We start from the raw sequence: 17,848 nt of genomic DNA, 5'->3' as shown, positions 1-17,848 counted from the left end.
TTTATTTGAGGGATTGAGCTGGGAATGGGACGGATCCAGGGATTCCCTTCCCGTGCCTCAGTTTCCCTCGGGAAAATTCCCTCTCATTTTCTGGGATCGGGATCATTTTCCCCAAATTTTTTGCAAAAAAATCCAATTTTCCCAAAGCCTGGAAATCCTGGGAATGCTCAGGAAGGAATTTTTCCTGGTTTTTTGGAGGGATTGAGCTGGGATTTGGATGGATCCAGGGATTCCCTTTCCCGTGCCTCAGTTTCCCTCGGGAAAATTCCCTCTCATTTTCTGGGATCGGGATCATTTTTTCCTTATTTTTTTGTGCAAAATCCGATTTTCCCAAAGCTGGGAAATCCTGGGAATGCTCAGGAGGGAAAATTTTTCCTCGTTTTTTTGAGGGATTGAGCCGGGAACGGGACGGATCGAGGGATTCTCTTCCCGTTCCCGTGCCTCAGTTTCCCTCTGGAAAAATCCTTCTCATTTTTTGGGATTGGAATAATTTTCCCATAATTCCGGAATTTCCCGCTGATGATGAGATTTGTTTTTTTTTCCTGGGATTTTCCCACAGTTCCTTCCCGGTTTTTTTGGCCTCTCCGCTCCCTGCGTGATCCCGGCCTCGTTTTTCCAGCCGGGATGGGGTTGGGAATCCTTCCCGTGGTGCTGGGGCTGCTCCTCTGGAATTCCACCGGAGCCTCCGGGCCGTGCTGGGAGAATTCCAAGTGCCAGGACCTCAGCAGCGAGGCGGGAATTCTGGTAAGGCCTTGGATGAGGCGGGAATTCGGGAATGGCGGGGGGGGGACCCTGGGGAATGTGGGATGAGGATTTTCGGATCCAAGGGTGGGGGGGGGGGGGGAAAAGGGAAGGGATGGGAGCCAGGAAAAGCAGGGTGGGATTTGGGAAATCGGGATTTGGGAATCGGGATTTGGGAATCGGGATTTGGGAATCGGGATTTTCCTGGAGATCGATTGGGGTCAAATCCCAGCTCCCAAAGATCCCAGAAAAAACGGAGGGATTTGGGAATGGCCAGGGAAGGAGGCGGGGAATGGCTTCCCAGTGGGAAAGGGGAGCTCAGGGTGGGATGTTGGGAAGGAATTCCCGGCTGGGCTGGAATTGCCAGGGAATGCCCGGATCCCTGGCAGTGCCCAAGGAAAGGCTGGAGCAGCCTGGGATCATCGGGGGAGGTGCCGGCCTTGGAATGGGATGGGATTGAAGCTGCGTGGATCCCAGCCAAAGCATTCCGGGATTCTGGGATCCAGGAGGCTCCGAATCCATGGCCAGGGGTTTTTCTGGAAGTCGGGCATGGGAAAGGGAAGGGAGAGCCTTCCTGGAGTGCCGAGATTGCCAGGGAAGGGCCTGGAGGCCGGAATTCCTTCCCGCAGAGGAGTCGGGATGGGGCTGGATCCAATGGCAGGCTGGGAGAGGCGGGAATGGAGGGATTTCCCTGGGAAAGGGCAGCTCGGGCTGGGATCTTGGGAAGGAATTCCCGGCTGGGCCGGAATTCCCAGGGAATCCCCGGGAGTGCCCAAGGAAAAGTCGGAGCCTCCCGGCATCGCGGATGAGTCTCCCACCCAAAGCATTCCAGGATCGGATATTCCATGACCCCCCCCCAGATTCTGGGAACGCCACCAAATCCCGGCGTTCGCATTCCCAACCCCCCCTCCCGCACGGGATTCTCCCCCAACTTCCACCGTGAACCATTCCCCAAGAACCTCGGGAGCGGCCGCGGGTGGGAATTTCCACGCCCGGAATTCCCACCCCGCCGTTCCCCCCCCCCCCCTCCCTTCCCACCCGCAGGCCTGCGCCGGATCGTGCCGGGCCCGGCTTTCCTTGGAAGCGCCGGTTTTTCCCGGGAATGGGCACCTGCAGCCGCTGTCCGAGAGCCTCCGGCGCTACGTCATGAGCCACTTCCGATGGAACCAGTTCGGCCGCAGGAACAGCAGCAATCCCGGGATGCAGAAACGGGAAGAGGGAACGGGCGCCGAGGCGGGAATCGCCTTTTCCCGACGCTCGGAAGAGGCGCGAGCGGAGCGGGAAGAAGGGAAGCGCTCGTATTCCATGGAGCACTTCCGATGGGGGAAACCCGTGGGCCGCAAGAGGAGACCCGTCAAGGTTTATCCCAACGGAGCCGAGGAGGAATCGGCGGAGAATTCCCCGCTGGAATTCCGGCGGGAAGCGCCCTGGGAGGAGGAGGAGGAGGAAGAGGAGGAGGAGGAGGAGGAGAGATTCCCATGGGATCGATCCCGGAAGGAAAAACGCTACGGAGGCTTCATGAGCTCGGAGCGGATCCGGACCCCGCTGGTGACGCTCTTCAAAAACGCCATCGGGAAAAGCCTTTCCAAGGAAGGGCAGTGATGGAAAAGCGGGAAAATCCCATGGGATTCCCCCCCCCCAGCCCGTAGCGTCCCCTTAGCGCTGCTGCTCCGTCACCCTCCCTCATCCAAATCCCGGGATTCTGGGTGGGAATGAGGTGGGGGAGACAGGGGTGAATCCCGCTCGGGAATGTGTGGGGGATGGGCTAAATCCCGGCTGGGAATTCCTTGGGATGGCGGGATCCCGGCTGAGCTGTACAAACGGTGTAAAGGAGGGCTGGGGAATTCCCGAAGAAATAAAAAAAAGTTATGGATGAGAGCGTTCGGAGGTGCCGGCGGCTCCCAGGGAAACGTGGGAATCGGGGATGGATGCGGAGGTTGGGAATGGGCGGGAAAGGGTTGGGGGGGGGGGAATGTTTTGGGATGAGGGAGAGGGAATGATGTGGAATTCCCAGTTTGGGAGAGATGGGAAGGAACTGGGAAGGCTGGGAAGTTTTCCGTGGGGAAAACGGGACGGAGGGGCAGGAGGCAGGGAAAAGGGAGATTTCTTGGGATGTTGGGAAGGAATTCGCGGCTGGGCTGGAATTGCCAGGGAATGCCCGGATCCCTGGCAGTGCCCAAGGAAAGGCTGGAGCAGCCTGGGATCATCGGGAGAGGTGCCGGCCTTGGAATGGGATGGGATTGAAGCTGCGTGGATCCCAGCCAAAGCATTCCGGGATTCTGGGATCCAGGAGGCTCCGAATCCATGGCCAGGGGTTTTTCTGGAAGTCGGGCATGGGAAAGGGAAGGGAGAGCCTTCCTGGAGTGCCGAGATTGCCAGGGAAGGGCCTGGAGGCCGGAATTCCTTCCCGCAGAGGAGTCGGGATGGGGCTGGATCCAATGGCAGGCTGGGAGAGGCGGGAATGGAGGGATTTCCCTGGGAAAGGGCAGCTCGGGCTGGGATCTTGGGAAGGGATTCCCAGCTGCGCTGGAATTCCCAGGGAATCCCCGGGAGCATCCAAGGAAAAGTCGGAGCCTCCCGGGCCCGTGGGATCCCCGCCCATGGAATCGGCCGATCCTTCCCGTCCCTCCCCACCCGGAGCCATTCCCGCATTCCCAGCAAATTCCCAGCACTCTCGGCCCTGCGGTGCCAACATCGACGTTTATTGGGAACGGGAATCCCGGTGGGATTTGGGATCCCTGACGACATTCCAGGGACGCGGCCGGAGCGAGGGAAAAGCGCCGGGAAGGGCGGGAGAATTCGCGGGGCTCCAAAGGCTCCTTGGGAATGCCGGGAGCGTTCCCGATGGATTCCTCCTCCTTTTCCCGCTTCTTCCCTCCGGAGGGGTTTTCCCGGTGCTTTTCCCGCCATATTTGGGGAAGAATTCCAGCAATTTTCCCAGGAAAAGGCTCTTCCTGCTGTTTTTCGGGAACAATTCCAGAAATTTTCCCAGGAAAAGGCTCTTCCCGCTGTTTTCGGGAACAATTCCAGCAATTTTCCCAGGACAGGACTCTTCCCGCTTTTCCCAGGGAATTCCCGGCATTCCCAGCATTCCCGGGACGCCCCCATCCCACCCCACATCCCAAAGTTCTCCGGCGCTCGGAAAACGTCCGGCAGCGAATCCCGGGATCCCGACGTTTCCTTTTCCTTCCCCATTCCCGGGGTTTTTTTTTTTTTTGGGAAGATCCAGGCGCTGCTTCCAGGGAAGCCGAACTCGATCCCGGCCCGCATCCCGAATCCCCTTCGATCCCAGGAATCCGGCGATCCACGGATCCACAAATCCCCGGCCGCGGCCCTGAGCCGGCTTTTCCCGGGAATTCTCGGCATCCCGCCTCAGCTGCGTCCATCCGGGAGCTTCCCGAGGGATCCCGCCACAAAAACCGCCCCGAAATTCGGGATTTTTTCCAGGCGGGAGCGCCCAGAACTGCGGAAACTCATCCCAAACCCACGGAAAACGGCGGGAATGGCCCGATATTCCCGATATTCCCGATATTCCCGGCAGCCCAAGGATGGATTCCTCCCAAAATCCTGGATTTTCCCGAAGAAATCCCCATTCCAAGCACCCTGGAGCCCCCCTGGCTGCTGGGAACGCTCGCTCCGGAATTCCAGCCGGGAATTCCAGTGGGAGCCGGATCTGGGCTCGGCATTCCCGCTTCTGACGGATTTGGGATCCCACGAGCCCTTCCCACTTTTCCCATCCATCCCCGGGGCTGGGAATTCCCGGGGCGTTATCCCGGGAAAACGCACATTCCCGGAGCGCCGCCTCTGCCTCTTCCCAAAAAAAAAAAAAAAACCCGGAGCGGAGACGGAATCCCAGCAACGCCTCCCGGGAACATCGCAAAAAATCCCAAAATCCCAAAATCCCGGCGGGAAGAGGGGCGGCAGGAACGCCGGGATTCCGTGGGAATGTCGGGAATGTCGGGATTCCGTGGGAATGTCGGGAATGTCGGGATTCCGTGGGAAGGAGGCTCCTCGCGAGCCTTCAGTAGACGCAGAGATCCGGGAATTTCATCTCGTACACCGGGATCGAGTGGGATTGGGATTGGGATTGGCCGTAGGCGGCCGCGATGGTGCCGGAGGGACTCGGAGGAGGCCTGGAGGAGCCAAAAAACCGGGATCAGCCGGAGCGGGGAGGGAGGGAAAGCACGGGAAAAGGGGATTTGGGGTGGGAAAAGGGGATTTGGGAATGGGGAAAGGGGATTTGGGGTGGGAAAAGGGGATTTGGGGTGGGAAAAGGGGATTTGGGAATGGGAAAGGGGATTTGGGAATGGGAAAAGGGGATTTGGGGTGGGTAAGGGGATTTGGGGTGGGTAAGGGGATTTGGGAATGGGGAAAGGGGATTTGGGGTGGGAAAAGGGGATTTGGGAATGGGAAAAGGGGATTTGGGGTGGGAAAAGGGGATTTGGGAATGGGAAAAGGGGATTTGGGGTGGGAAAAGGGGATTTGGGAATGGGAAAAGGGGATTTGGGAATGGGAAAGGGGATTTGGGGTGGGTAAGGGGATTTGGGAATGGGAAAAGGGGATTTGGGGTGGGAAAAGGGGATTTGGGAATGGGAAAAGGGGATTTGGGGTGGGTAAGGGGATTTGGGAATGGGAAAAGGGGATTTGGGAATGGGAAAGGGGATTTGGGGTGGGTAAGGGGATTTGGGAATGGGAAAAGGGGATTTGGGGTGGGAAAAGGGGATTTGGGAATGGGAAAAGGGGATTTGGGGTGGGTAAGGGGATTTGGGAATGGGGAAAGGGGATTTGGGAATGGGGAAAGGGGATTTGGGAATGGGAAAAGGGGATTTGGGGTGGGTAAGGGGATTTGGGGTGGGAAAAGGGGATTTGGGAATGGGAAAAGGGGATTTGGGGTGGGAAAAGGGGATTTGGGAATGGGGAAAGGGGATTTGGGAATGGGGAAAGGGGATTTGGGGTGGGGAGAGGGGATTTGGGGTGGGAAAAGGGGATTTGGGAATGGGAAAGGGGATTTGGGAATGGGAAAAGGGGATTTGGGAATGGGAAAGGGGATTTGGGGTGGGAAAAGGGGATTTGGGAATGGGAAAAGGCGACCACCCAGGAGCCGCTCCTGTTCCCATCCCGCCCATCCCAATCCCGCTGATCCCGATCCCACTGATCCCAATGCTGCTGATCCCGATCCCGCCCATCCCAACCCCGCTGATCCCGGCAATCCCGGCAATCCCAATCCTGCCCATCCCAATCCCGCTGATCCCAATCCCACTGATCCCGCTGATCCCGATCCCGCCCATCCCAACCCCGCCCATCCCAATCCCGCTGATCCCGGCAATCCCGGCAATCCCAATCCTGCCGATCCCACTGATCCCGCCGATCCCAATCCCACCCATCCCGATCCCGCTGATCCTGATCCTGCCCATCCCAATCCCGCTGATCCCAATCCCGCCCATCCCAACCCCGCCCATCCCAATCCCGCCCATCCCAATCCCGCCCATCCCAATCCCGCTGATCCCGATCCCACTGATCCCAATCCCGCTGATCCCGATCCCGCCCATCCCAATCCCGCTGATTCCGGCAATCCCAGCAATCCCAATCCTGCCGATCCCACTGATCCCGCCGATCCCAATCCCACCCATCCCGATCCCGCTGATCCCAATGCTGCTGATCCCGATCCCGCCGATCCCAATCCCACCCATCCCGATCCCGCCAATCCCAACCCCGCCAATCCCAATCCCGCCCATCCCAATCCCGCCCATCCCAATCCCGCTGATCCCAATCCCACTGATCCCGCTGATCCCAATCCCGCCCATCCAAATCCTGCTGATCCCAGTCCCGCCCATCCCAACCCCGCCCATCCCAATCCCGCTGATCCCGATCCCGCTGATCCCAATGCTGCTGATCCCAATCCTGCCCATCCCAATCCCACTGATCCCGATCCTGCTGGTCCCAATCCCACCCATCCCAATCCCGCTGATCCCGATCCCACTGATCCCAATGCTGCTGATCCCAATCCCGCCCATCCCAATCCCGCCCATCCCAATCCCGCTGATTCCGGCAATCCCAGCAATCCCAATCCTGCTGATCCCACTGATCCCGCTGATCCCAATCCCACCCATCCCAATCCCGCTGATCCCGATCCCACTGATCCCAATCCCGCTGATCCCGATCCCGCCCATCCCAACCCCGCTGATCCCGGCAATCCCAGCAATCCCAATCCTGCCCATCCCAATCCCGCTGATCCTGATCCTGCTGATTCCAATCCCACCCATCCCAACCCCGCCCATCCCAACCCCACCCATTCCAATCCCGCCGATCCCGATCCCGCCCATCCCAATCCCGCTGATCCCGATCCCACTGATCCCAATCCCGCTGATCCCGATCCCGCCCATCCCAACCCCGCTGATCCCGGCAATCCCGGCAATCCCAATCCTGCCCATCCCAATCCCGCTGATCCCGATCCTGCTGATTCCAATCCCGCCCATCCCAATCCCACCCATCCCAACCCCGCCCATCCCAACCCCGCCCATCCCAACCCCGCCCATCCCAACCCCGCCCATCCCAATCCCACCCATTCCAATCCCGCCCATCCCAATCCCGCCCATCCCAATCCCGCCCATCCCAATCCCGCCCATCCCAATCCCGCCAATCCCAGTCCTGCCAATCCCAACCCCGCCCATCCCAATCCCGCTGATCCCGGCAATCCCGGCAATCCCAGCAATCCCAATCCCGCCCATCCCAATCCCGCTGATTCCAATCCCACCCATCCCGCCCATCCCAATCCCGCCCATCCCGATCCCTCCGATCCCGGCAATCCCGATCCCGCTGCTCCCTCACCGGATGGTGATCTCGAAGATCTGGTTCAGTTTGCTCCGGAGCAGCGAGGCCTGCGGAAGCCGGGATCCGTCATTCCCGACGCTCGGCCGGGAAAACGCCGCAATTCCGAGCGCCGCGCGGGACCCTCCCCGGGAGCCCTCGGAGCTGCGGATTTGGGGGATTTGGGGGCTTTTTGGGGCTTTTTGGGGATTTTTGGGCATTTTTTGGAACTTTTTGGCGTCTTTTTGGGCTTTTTTGGGGCTTTTTTGGGGGATTTTCTGGGCCTTTTTCGGGGCTTTTTTGAGGGTTTTCGGGCTTTTTGGGGCTTTTGGGGTTTGGGCCTTTTTGAGGCTTTTTGGGGATTTTTGGGGATTTTTTGGGTGGCTTTTTGGGGATTTGTTGGGGCTTTTTGGGCCTCTGCAGGCTTGTGATTTTTGGGGATTTTTGGGGATTTTTGGGGATTTTTTTGGTGCCTTTTTTGGGATTTTTTGGGTGGCTTTTGGGGGATTTTTGGTGCCTTTTTGGGCCTCTGCAGGCTTGCGGTTTTGGGGGATTTTTGAGGCTTTTTGGGGCTTTTTTGGGATTTTTTGGTAGCTTTTTTGGGATTTTTTGGTGGCTTTTTGGTGGCTTTTTGGGCCTCTGCAGCCTTGTGCTTTTTGGGGATTTTTTGGTGGCTTTTTGGGGGATTTGGGGGATTTTTGGGGATTTTTGGGCATTTTTTGGAACTTTTTGGCGTCTTTTTGGGCTTTTTTGGGGCTTTTTGGGGGGATTTTCTGGGCCTTTTTCGGGGCTTTTTTGAGGGTTTTTGGGCTTTTTGGGGCTTTTGGGGTTTGGGCCTTTTTGAGGTTTTTTGGGGATTTTTGGGGATTTTTTGGGTGGCTTTTTGGGGATTTGTTGGGGCTTTTTGGGCCTCTGCAGGCTTGTGATTTTTGGGGATTTTTGAGGCTTTTTGGGGATTTTTTGGGATTTTTTTGGTGCCTTTTTTGGGATTTTTTGGGTGGCTTTTGGGGGATTTTTGGTGCCTTTTTGGGCCTCTGCAGGCTTGCAGTTTTGGGGGATTTTTGAGGCTTTTTGGGGCTTTTTTGGGATTTTTTGGTGGCTTTTTTGGGATTTTTTGGTGGCTTTTTGGTGCCTTTTTGGGCCTCTGCAGCCTTGTGCTTTTTGGGGATTTTTTGGTGGCTTTTTGGGGGATTTGCGGGATTTTGGGGGATTTTTGGGCAGTTTTTGGAACTTTTTGGCATCTTTTTGGGCCTTTTTGGGGCTTTTTTGGGGGATTTTCTGGGCCTTTTTCGGGGCTTTTTTGAGGGTTTTCGGCCTTTTTCGGGCTTTTGGGGTTTGGGCCTTTTTGAGGTTTTTTGGGGATTTTTGGGGATTTTTTGGGTGGCTTTTTGGGGATTTGTTGGGGCTTTTTGGGCCTCTGCAGGCTTGTGATTTTTGGGGATTTTTGGGGATTTTTTGGGATTTTTCTGGTGCCTTTTTTGGGATTTTTTGGGTGGCTTTTGGGGGATTTTTGGTGCCTTTTTGGGCCTCTGCAGGCTTGCAGTTTTGGGGGATTTTTGAGGCTTTTTGGGGCTTTTTTGGGATTTTTTGGTGGCTTTTTTGGGATTTTTTGGTGGCTTTTTGGTGCCTTTTTGGGCCTCTGCAGCCTTGTGATTTTTGGGGATTTTTTGGTGGCTTTTTGGGGGATTTTGGGGATTTTTGGGCATTTTTTGGAACTTTTTGGCGTCTTTTCGGGCTTTTTTGGGGCTTTTTTGGGGGATTTTCTGGGCCTTTTTCGGGGCTTTTTTGAGGGTTTTCGGGCTTTTTGGGGCTTTTGGGGTTTGGGCCTTTTTGAGGCTTTTTGGGGATTTTTGGGGATTTTTTGGGTGGCTTTTTGGGGATTTGTTGGGGCTTTTTGGGCCTCTGCAGGCTTGGGATTTTTGGGGATTTTTGGGGATTTTTGGGGATTTTTGGGGATTTTTTTGGTGCCTTTTTTGGGATTTTTTGGGTGGCTTTTGGGGGATTTTTGGTGCCTTTTTGGGCCTCTGCAGGTTTGCGGTTTTGGGGGATTTTTGAGGCTTTTTGGGGCTTTTTTGGGATTTTTTGGTAGCTTTTTTGGGATTTTTTGGTGGCTTTTTGGTGCCTTTTTGGGCCTCTGCAGCCTTGTGCTTTTTGGGGATTTTTTGGTGGCTTTTTGGGGGATTTTGGGGATTTTTGGGCATTTTTTTGAACTTTTTGGCATCTTTTCGGGCTTTTTTGGGGCTTTTTGGGGGGATTTTCTGGGCCTTTTTTGGTGGCTTTTTTGAGGGTTTTGGGGCTTTTTGGGGCTTTTGGGGTTTGGGCCTTTTTGAGGTTTTTTGGGGATTTTTGGGGATTTTTTGGGTGGCTTTTTGGGGATTTGTTGGGGCTTTTTGGGCCTCTGCAGGCTTCTGATTTTTGGGGATTTTTGGGGATTTTTTGGGATTTTTTTGGTGCCTTTTTTTGGATTTTTTGGTGGCTTTTTGGTGGCTTTTTGGGCCTCTGCAGGCTTGCGTTTTTTGGGGCTTTTTGGGTTTTTTTGGGGCTTTTTGGGGATTTTTTGGGTGGCTTTTTGGGGATTTGTTGGGGCTTTTTGGGCCTCTGCAGTCTTGTGATTTTTGGGGATTTTTTGGTGGCTTTTTGGGGATTTTTTGGGGATTTTTGGGCCTCTGCAGGCTTGCATTTTTTGGGGCTTTTTGAGGCTTTTGGGGGCTTTTTTTGGATTTTTTGGTGGCTTTTTGGGGATTTTTGGTGCTTTTTTGGGCCTCTGCAGGCTTGCCTTTTTTGAGGATTTTTTGAGGCTTTTGGGGGCTTTTTTGGGTTTTTTTGGTGGCATTTTTGGGATTTTTTGGTGGCTTTTTGGGGATTTTTGGGGGCTTTTTGGTCCTCTGCAGGCTTGCGTTTTTTAGGGATTTTTTTTGAGGCTTTTTGGGGCTTTTTTGGGGATTTTTGGTGCCTTTTTGGGCCTCTGCAGGCTTGCGGTTTTGGGGGATTTTTGGGGATTTTTTGGTGGCTTTTGGGGATTTTTGGGCCTCTGCAGCCTTGCGCTTTTTGGGGCTTTTTTGGTGGCTTTTTGAGGATTTTTTGGGGATTTTTGGGCCTCTGTAGTCTTGCGGGTTTTGGGGCTTTTTGGGAATTTTGGGGGGGCTTTTTGGGCCTCTGCAGGCTTGCGTTTTTTGGGGCTTTTTGAGGCTTTTTGGGGCTTTTTTGGTGGCTTTTTTGGGATTTTTTGGTGGCTTTTTGGGGATTTTTGGTGCCTTTTTGGGCCTCTGCAGGCTTGCGGTTTTGGGGGACTTCTGGGGATTTTTTGGTGGCTTTTGGGGCTTTTTGGGCCTCTGCAGCCCTGCGCTTTTTGGGGCTTTTTTGGTGGCTTTTTGAGGATTTTTGGGGATTTTTGGGCCACTGCAGGCTTGCGGGTTTTGGGGCTTTTTGGGAATTTTGGGGGGGTTTTTGGGCCTCTGCAGGCTTGCGTTTTTTGGGGCTTTTTGAGGCTTTTTGGGGCTTTTTTGGTGGCTTTTTTGGGATTTTTTGGTGGCTTTTTGGGAATTTTGGGGTGGCTTTTTGGGCCTCTGCAGGCTTGCGTTTTTGGGGGCTTTTTGGGGCTTTTTTGGGATTTTTTGGTGGCTTTTTGAGGATTTTTGGTGCCTTTTTGGGCCTCTGCAGGCTTGCGTTTTTTGGGGATTTTTTTTGAGGCTTTTTGGGGATTTTTTGGTGGCTTTTGGGGCTTCTTGGGCCTCTGCAGGCTTGTGGTTTTGGGGGCTTTTTTGGTGGCTTTTTGGGGGCTTTTTTGGGTGGCTTTTTGGGGATTTTTTTGGGATTTTTGGGCCTCGGCAGGCTTGCGGTTTTTGGGGCTTTTTGGGGCTTTTTGGGAATTTTGGGGGGGTTTTTGGGCCTCTGCAGGCTTGCGTTTTTTGGGGCTTTTTGAGGCTTTTGGGGGATTTTTTGGGATTTTTTTGGTGGCTCTTTTGGGATTTTTTGGTGGCTTTTTGGGCATTTTTGGGGGCTTTTTGGGCCTCTGCAGGCTTGCGTTTTTTGAGGCTTTTTGGGAATTTTTGGGGGGCTTTTTGGGCCTCTGCAGATTTGCGTTTTTTGGGGCTGAGGCTTTTGGGGGCTTTCTGGGAATTTTGGGGGGGCTTTTTGGGCCTCTGCAGGCTTGCATTTTTTGGGGCTTTTTGAGGCTTTTTGAGGCTTTTGGGGGCTTTTGGAGGCGTTTGGATCGGCCGCTTTTTGGGGCTGTTCGGGGCTCGTCGGACCCTGGCTCTTTCCATCTCTCCGGCCCTCGCCTCCCTCATTCCATCCCCACTTCCCTTCCCTCCTTCCCGTCTTTTCCAGCCCTTCCCCTCCCGGCGCCTCCTTCCCGACCCCCCATTCCCGAGGGAATTCCGACTGACCCGGGCTCCGCAATGGGCGGCGATCTCCTCGAACGGAGCCTTCTGGAACTTCTCCACCACCTGGCGCCGGCGCTCCCGCTCCTGCTCCTCCACGGCCACGCTGTCCACTGGAAAAGCGGGAAAAGCGGGAATGCCGGCACGGCGGCCGCCCCGCTGGAGGAGAAGGGGGCCAGCGTGGGGATTGGGGTGGGATCCATCCCACGGAGAGTTGGGAACGGATTCAGGGAAGGGCGTGGAGAAGAGGAAGGAGCTGGGAAGGCTCAGCCTGGAGAAAAGGAGGATCCCGAGGGGTTTTCCTGCTCTGGAATTCCTGGCCAGGAGGAAGCGGCCAAGTGGGATCGGGAATGGCTTTTCCCGCAGGAAAATCGGGAATGGCCTCCGGTGGCTCCGGGGATGCTCCGGGGGATGTTGGGAATGGTTTTTCCATGGAAAGAGCGGCCAGGGATTGGAGCTGCCCGGTGGTGGAGCCCAATTCCCGGAGGGATTGAAATGCCCGGGGATTTGCTGGGAATGCTTGGCCTCTGTCTCCCGGAGTTTTTCCAAGTTCCCCCATTCCCAAAGTCCAAACAAATCCCAAAAAAAACCCCAAAACAAAACAAAAAAATCCCAAAAAAACCCCTCCAAATCCCCCCAAAACAAATCCCCCCCACAAATCTCCCAAATCGCAAAAAACGCCCAAATTCCGAAAAAACTCCCAAATGCCTCCAAAAAGCCCCAAATCCCAAAAAACCCCAAATCCCAAAACCAGCTGCAAATCTGAAAAAAAACCCAAAATCCCAAAAAAAAAACCCCAAATCCCCCCAAAAAACCCCAAATCCCAGAAGCCCCCCAAATAAAGAGACCCCCAAAATGTCCAAAATACCCCAAATCCAAAAAAAACCCCTGAAAATAAAAAAAAACCTCAAATCCCCAAAAAACCAAATCCCCAAGAAAACCCCAAATCCCAAAAAATCCCAAATTCCAAAAAGTCCTTGTAAATCCAAAAAAACCCCCTAAATCCAAAAAAAACCCTCCCACCCCCCAAAAAAATCCCAAATTCCCCCAAAAAACCCCAAATCCAAGAAAACCCTACACCCCCCAAAATTCCCAAGACACCCCAAATCGCCAAAACTTCCCCAAAATCCCCGAATCCCAGAAAAACCTAAATCCCCATAAAACCCCAAATCCCCAAAAAAACCAGAACCAAAATCCCCAAAACCCCTCCAAATATAAAACCCCCACCCCATTCCCGAATTCCCAAAATTCCTGGAATTCCCGGAATTCCTGGAATTGCCGGAATTCCCGGGATTCCCTCCCTTACCGATGGCCTTTTTCAGCGTCTCGTAGGTGATCTCCTCCGCCGGAGCTCTCTGCGGGGAAGGAAATCGGGATGAGATTCCAGGAAAAGCCCGGAATTCCAGGTGGGAATCCCAGACCCACCAGGCCAGGCTCTGGTTTTGTTGTTTCTCCATAAAAATCTGGGATATTTCTCCTAAAAAAACCGGGAGTTTTCCAGCTGGAGCAGCCCCGGTTTAGCCCCCTCTGAAGATTCCTAAGGAAAGGGAATCCAGGGAAAATCAGGAATTCTGGTGGGAATTTCGGGTCTTTTCTGACCCGAAAAATCTCGGAATGCTGGGATTGGCCACCCAACGCCAGCACCGGGACACCCAGGATCCCGTGGAAAACGGGATCTGCCGGCGCCTGGGCGGGAATTTGGGAAGCGCCAGAGGGAGTTGGGAATTCCCTGACATTCCCAGAAAATTCCTGGGAAGCCGTCGGTGATCCCAGAGTTTTCCAGCACCCACAATTCCATGAATTCCCACAGTTAAGGGAGGGTTGAAGGGCACATCCCGAGGGAATTCCCAGCTCTGGATCCCGGACCTGCTCCCGCTCCGGGCTGTTCCTGGATTCCACCTCCACCTGCAGGGAAATGGTTTCTCCGATGCTTTTCCTCTTGGATAAACGATCCTCGTCTGGGAAGGAACGGGAACGGCGGCATCAGGAAACGATTCCGGCCTCGGAATCCCAGCCTGACTCCGGGAAAAGCCATTCCCGAAATCCAGCCAGGACAGGGCACAGGGAACGGCTTCAGTGGGAAAGGGAAGCTCGGGGTGGGATGTTGGGAAGGAATTCGCGGCTGGGCTGGAATTGCCAGGGAATGCCCGGATCCCTGGCAGTGCCCAGGGAAAGGCTGGAGCAGCCTGGGATCATCGGGGGAGGTGCCGGCCTTGGAATGGGATGGGATTGAAGCTGCGTGGATCCCAGCCAAAGCATTCCGGGATTCTGGGATCCAGGAGGCTCCGAATCCATGGCCAGGGGTTTTTCTGGAAGTCGGGCATGGGAAAGGGAAGGGAGAGCCTTCCTGGAGTGCCGAGATTGCCAGGGAAGGGCCTGGAGGCCGGAATTCCTTCCCGCAGAGGAGTCGGGATGGGGCTGGATCCAATGGCAGGCTGGGAGAGGCGGGAATGGAGGGATTTCCCTGGGAAAGGGCAGCTCGGGCTGGGATCTTGGGAAGGAATTCCCGGCTGCGCTGGAATTCCCAGAGAATCCCCGGGAGTGTCCAAGGAAAGGCTGGAGCAGCCTGGGATCATCGGGGGAGGTGCCGGGGATGGAATGGGATGGGATTGAAGCTCCGTGGATCCCACCCAAACCAGTCTGGAATTCTGGGATCGAGGATACTCAGAATGCATCCCGAGGGATTTTTATGGGATTTGGGGGATATAAAAGGGAGGAAAAGGGAAGGGAGACCCATCCTGAAGTCCTGAGATTCCCAGAGAACCCCCTCATTCCCAAAATTCCTCAGAGAGGAGTCGGGATGGGGCTGCATCCAATGGCAGGCTGGGAGAGCCGGGAATGTCCGGCTGGATCTGGGAAGGATCCCGGGAATCCTCAGAGCCACTTCCCGAGCCTGAAGGGGCTCCAGGAGAGCTGGGATTTGGGATAAAGGCTGGAGGGGCAGGAGGCAGGGAATGGTGAGGATCCCACATTCCCAGCCCGGCCTGTCCCGAATCCCGGGTTATCCCGGTTTTCCCGGTTATCCCGGTTTTCCCGGTTTTCCGTACCGGTCAGCTGCGGCACGTAGGGAATGCTGAGCCGCTCCAGGCTGTATCCGCTGCTTCCCAGGATTTCGCTGATTTTACTCTGCCAGAAGAAAACCTCCGGCCCCAGCTGCTCCAGGCTCCCGCTCACCCTGCGGAGAAACGGGAAAATCCATGGAAAGAGAGGAATTATGGGATGTTCCCAGCTCCATGGGATCCACAGGGCTCACGGATTCAATTCCAGGCCGTGCTCTCATCCCAAAATCCCGCCCAGTGCCGGAGCGTTGTCCAAACGCTCCTGGAGCTCTGGAAACCTCGGGAATGTCGCCATTTCCTATTCCAGGGCTCCACAGGATGAGGGAGCTTTTCCCAAAATCCAAGCGGAGCCGGCCCTGGAATGGCTCCGGCGGTTCCCGAGGGAAGCTGGGACAGGTTTTCCTCTCCCCATGGAAAATCCTCACGTCCTTCCCACCCTGCCATTCCCGGGGCTGATAATCCGGGAATCCCGGAATGGTTTCATGGGAAGGGACTTTCAATCCCATCCGGATCCCATCCCACCAATGATCCCAGGCTGCTCCAGCCTTTCCCTGGACGCTCCCGGGGATCCGGGGATTCCCTGGGAATTCCAGCGCAGCCGGGAATCCCTTCCCAAGATCCCAGCCCGAGCTGCCCTTTCCCAGGGAAATCCCTCCATTCCCGCCTCTCCCAGCCTGCCATTGGATCCAGCCCCATCCCGACTCCTCTGCGGGAAGGAATTCCGGCCTCCAGGCCCTTCCCTGGCAATCTCGGCACTCCAGGAAGGCTCTCCCTTCCCTTTCCCATGCCCGACTTCCCGAAAAACCCCTGGCCATGGATTCGGAGCCTCCTGGATCCCAGAATCCCGGAATGCTTTGGCTGGGATCCACGCAGCTTCAATCCCATCCCATCCCAAGGCCGGCACCTCCCCCGATGATCCCAGGCTGCTCCAGCCTTTCCCTGGGCACTGCCAGGGATCCGGGCATTCCCTGGGAATTCCAGCCCAATCCCTCGGGATCACAAAACCGGGAATGCTCCGTTCCCCGCCCTCACCTGGGGTTCTCCCCGAACACCTCCTCGGGCAGCAGGAACGGCGCTTCCTTCTGCCGGCTCTGGATCACCTGCGGAAAACGGGGATGGAGCCCAGCTCGGAGCTTCCGGGATGTGCCGGAATCGTCCCGGAATTGCCGGGATTCCCGGGATTGCGGCCGCACCTCCTGGATGTGCTGGAAGAAGGGCGGCACGGTCAGCAGTTGGCTGATGAGGCTCAGGTAGGCGGCCCCGAGCGCCAGGAGGGCGCAGCGGTTGTAGGGCGGGAGCTGCTCCTCGGGGCTCTGCGCCAGCTCCTGGAAAACCGGGAAAATCCCATGGGATCGGCGTCAAAGCGCATTCCCGGAGGGGTTGGATCCCCGCGAGCTGGAGGGAATTGGCGGCGGCGTGGAACGGTTGGGTGGCGAGGGAGCTTAAATGGCGTCCCATAAAAAAAACCCCCACAAATCTCCCCCAAAAAATTGAGTAAAACCCCAAATCCCCCCCCCAAAAAACCCCAAAATCCAATAAAAACCCAAATCCCCAAAAAAACCCCAAATCTCCCCCAAAAATTCAATAAAACCCCAAATCCCCCCCCCAAAAAACCCAAAAGAACCCCAAAATCTCCCCTAAAAATCCAATAAAAGCCCAAATCCCAAAAAAAAACCCCAAATCCCCCCCAAAAATTCAATAAAACCCCAAATCCACCCCCCAAAAAACCCAAAAGAACCCCAAAATCTCCCCTAAAAATCCAATAAAAGCCCAAATCCCAAAAAAAAACCCAAATCCACCCCAAAAATTCAATAAAACACCAAATCCCCCCTAAAGAACCCCAAATCCCAAAAAAACCCCCCAAATCCCCCCCCAAAAATTCAATAAAACCTCAAATCCCCCCTAAAGAACCCCAAATCCCCAAACAACACCCCAAATCCACACCAAAAATTCAATAAAACCCCAAATCCCCCCCAAAAACCCCCAAATCCCCAAAAAAACCCCAAATCCACTCCAAAAATTCAATAAAACCTCAAATCCCCCCTAAAGAACCCCAAATCTCGAAAAAAACCCCCAAATCCACTCCAAAAATTCAATAAAATCCCAAATCCCCCCCAAAAAACCTCAAATCCCAAAAACCACCCCAAATCCACTCCAAAAATTCAATAAAACCCCAAATCCCCCAAAAAAACCCCAGATCCCAAAAAAAACCCAGATCCCAAAACCAGCCCTGAACTCCCAGGAAAAGCCCCTTAAATCCCCCAAATCCTTCAAAGTCATAAAAAAACCCCAAACCGAAAGAACTCCAAAATCGCAAAAAAATGCCCCAATTTCCAAAAAAACCCCAAAATACCAAAAAAACCCCCCAAATCCCAAATAAACCCCAAATCCCGGATCATCCCCGGATCATTTCCGGATCATTCCCGGATCATTCCGGATCATTCCGGCTCATTCCGGACCTGCAGGGCGAGCGCCAGGCACACGAGATCCACGATGACGTCATCGTTGGAGACCCCAAATCCCAAATAAACCCCAAATCCCAAATCAAACCCCAAATCCCGGCTCATTCCCGGATCAATCCCGGCTCATTCCGGAACATTCCGGATCATTCCGGCTCATTCCGGACCTGCAGGGCGAGCGCCAGGCGCACGAGGTCCACGATGACGTCATCTTTGGAGACCCCAAATCCCAAATAAACCCCAAATCCCAAATAAACCCCAAACCCCGGATCATCCCCGGATTATTCCGGATCATTCCGGCTCATTCCGGACCTGCAGGGCGAGCGCCAGGCGCACGAGGTCCACGATGACGTCATCATTGGAGACCCCAAATCCCAAATAAACCCCAAATCCCAAATCA

General features: G+C 55.0%; 2 protein-coding genes across 2 annotated transcripts in view; one reads left to right on the top strand and one right to left on the bottom strand.

Annotated features, from left to right (window-relative positions):
• Positions 1-624: 624 nt before the first annotated feature.
• On the top strand, positions 625-2,343 carry POMC (proopiomelanocortin; the record flags this gene model as incomplete). Its single annotated transcript, XM_082276795.1, has 2 exons — positions 625-744; positions 1,786-2,343. The coding sequence occupies 2 exons, from the start codon at positions 625-627 to the stop codon at positions 2,341-2,343; spliced, it is 678 nt and encodes a 225-aa protein (XP_082132921.1).
• Positions 2,344-4,762: 2,419 nt separating this feature from the next.
• Positions 4,763-17,848, bottom strand: part of EFR3B (EFR3 homolog B) — a gene marked incomplete at its 3' end in the record, with an annotated part of 52,206 nt that continues 39,120 nt past the window's right edge. The window contains exons 14-21 of the mRNA XM_082277059.1: positions 16,183-16,314; positions 16,022-16,089; positions 14,978-15,105; positions 13,797-13,888; positions 13,237-13,285; positions 11,937-12,043; positions 7,570-7,619; positions 4,763-4,874 (exon numbers count right to left, since the gene is read on the bottom strand). Coding sequence (XP_082133185.1) covers positions 4,763-4,874; positions 7,570-7,619; positions 11,937-12,043; positions 13,237-13,285; positions 13,797-13,888; positions 14,978-15,105; positions 16,022-16,089; positions 16,183-16,314 — 738 coding nt within the window. The remainder of the gene's footprint in view (positions 4,875-7,569; positions 7,620-11,936; positions 12,044-13,236; positions 13,286-13,796; positions 13,889-14,977; positions 15,106-16,021; positions 16,090-16,182; positions 16,315-17,848) is intronic.

The sequence above is a fragment of the Coloeus monedula genome (assembly GCF_965178545.1).
Source record: "Coloeus monedula genome assembly, chromosome: 2".
Lineage (NCBI taxonomy): Eukaryota > Metazoa > Chordata > Aves > Passeriformes > Corvidae > Coloeus > Coloeus monedula.
The sequence above is the reverse complement of the archived record's forward strand: the minus strand, read 5'-3'. Positions and strand labels throughout refer to the sequence as shown.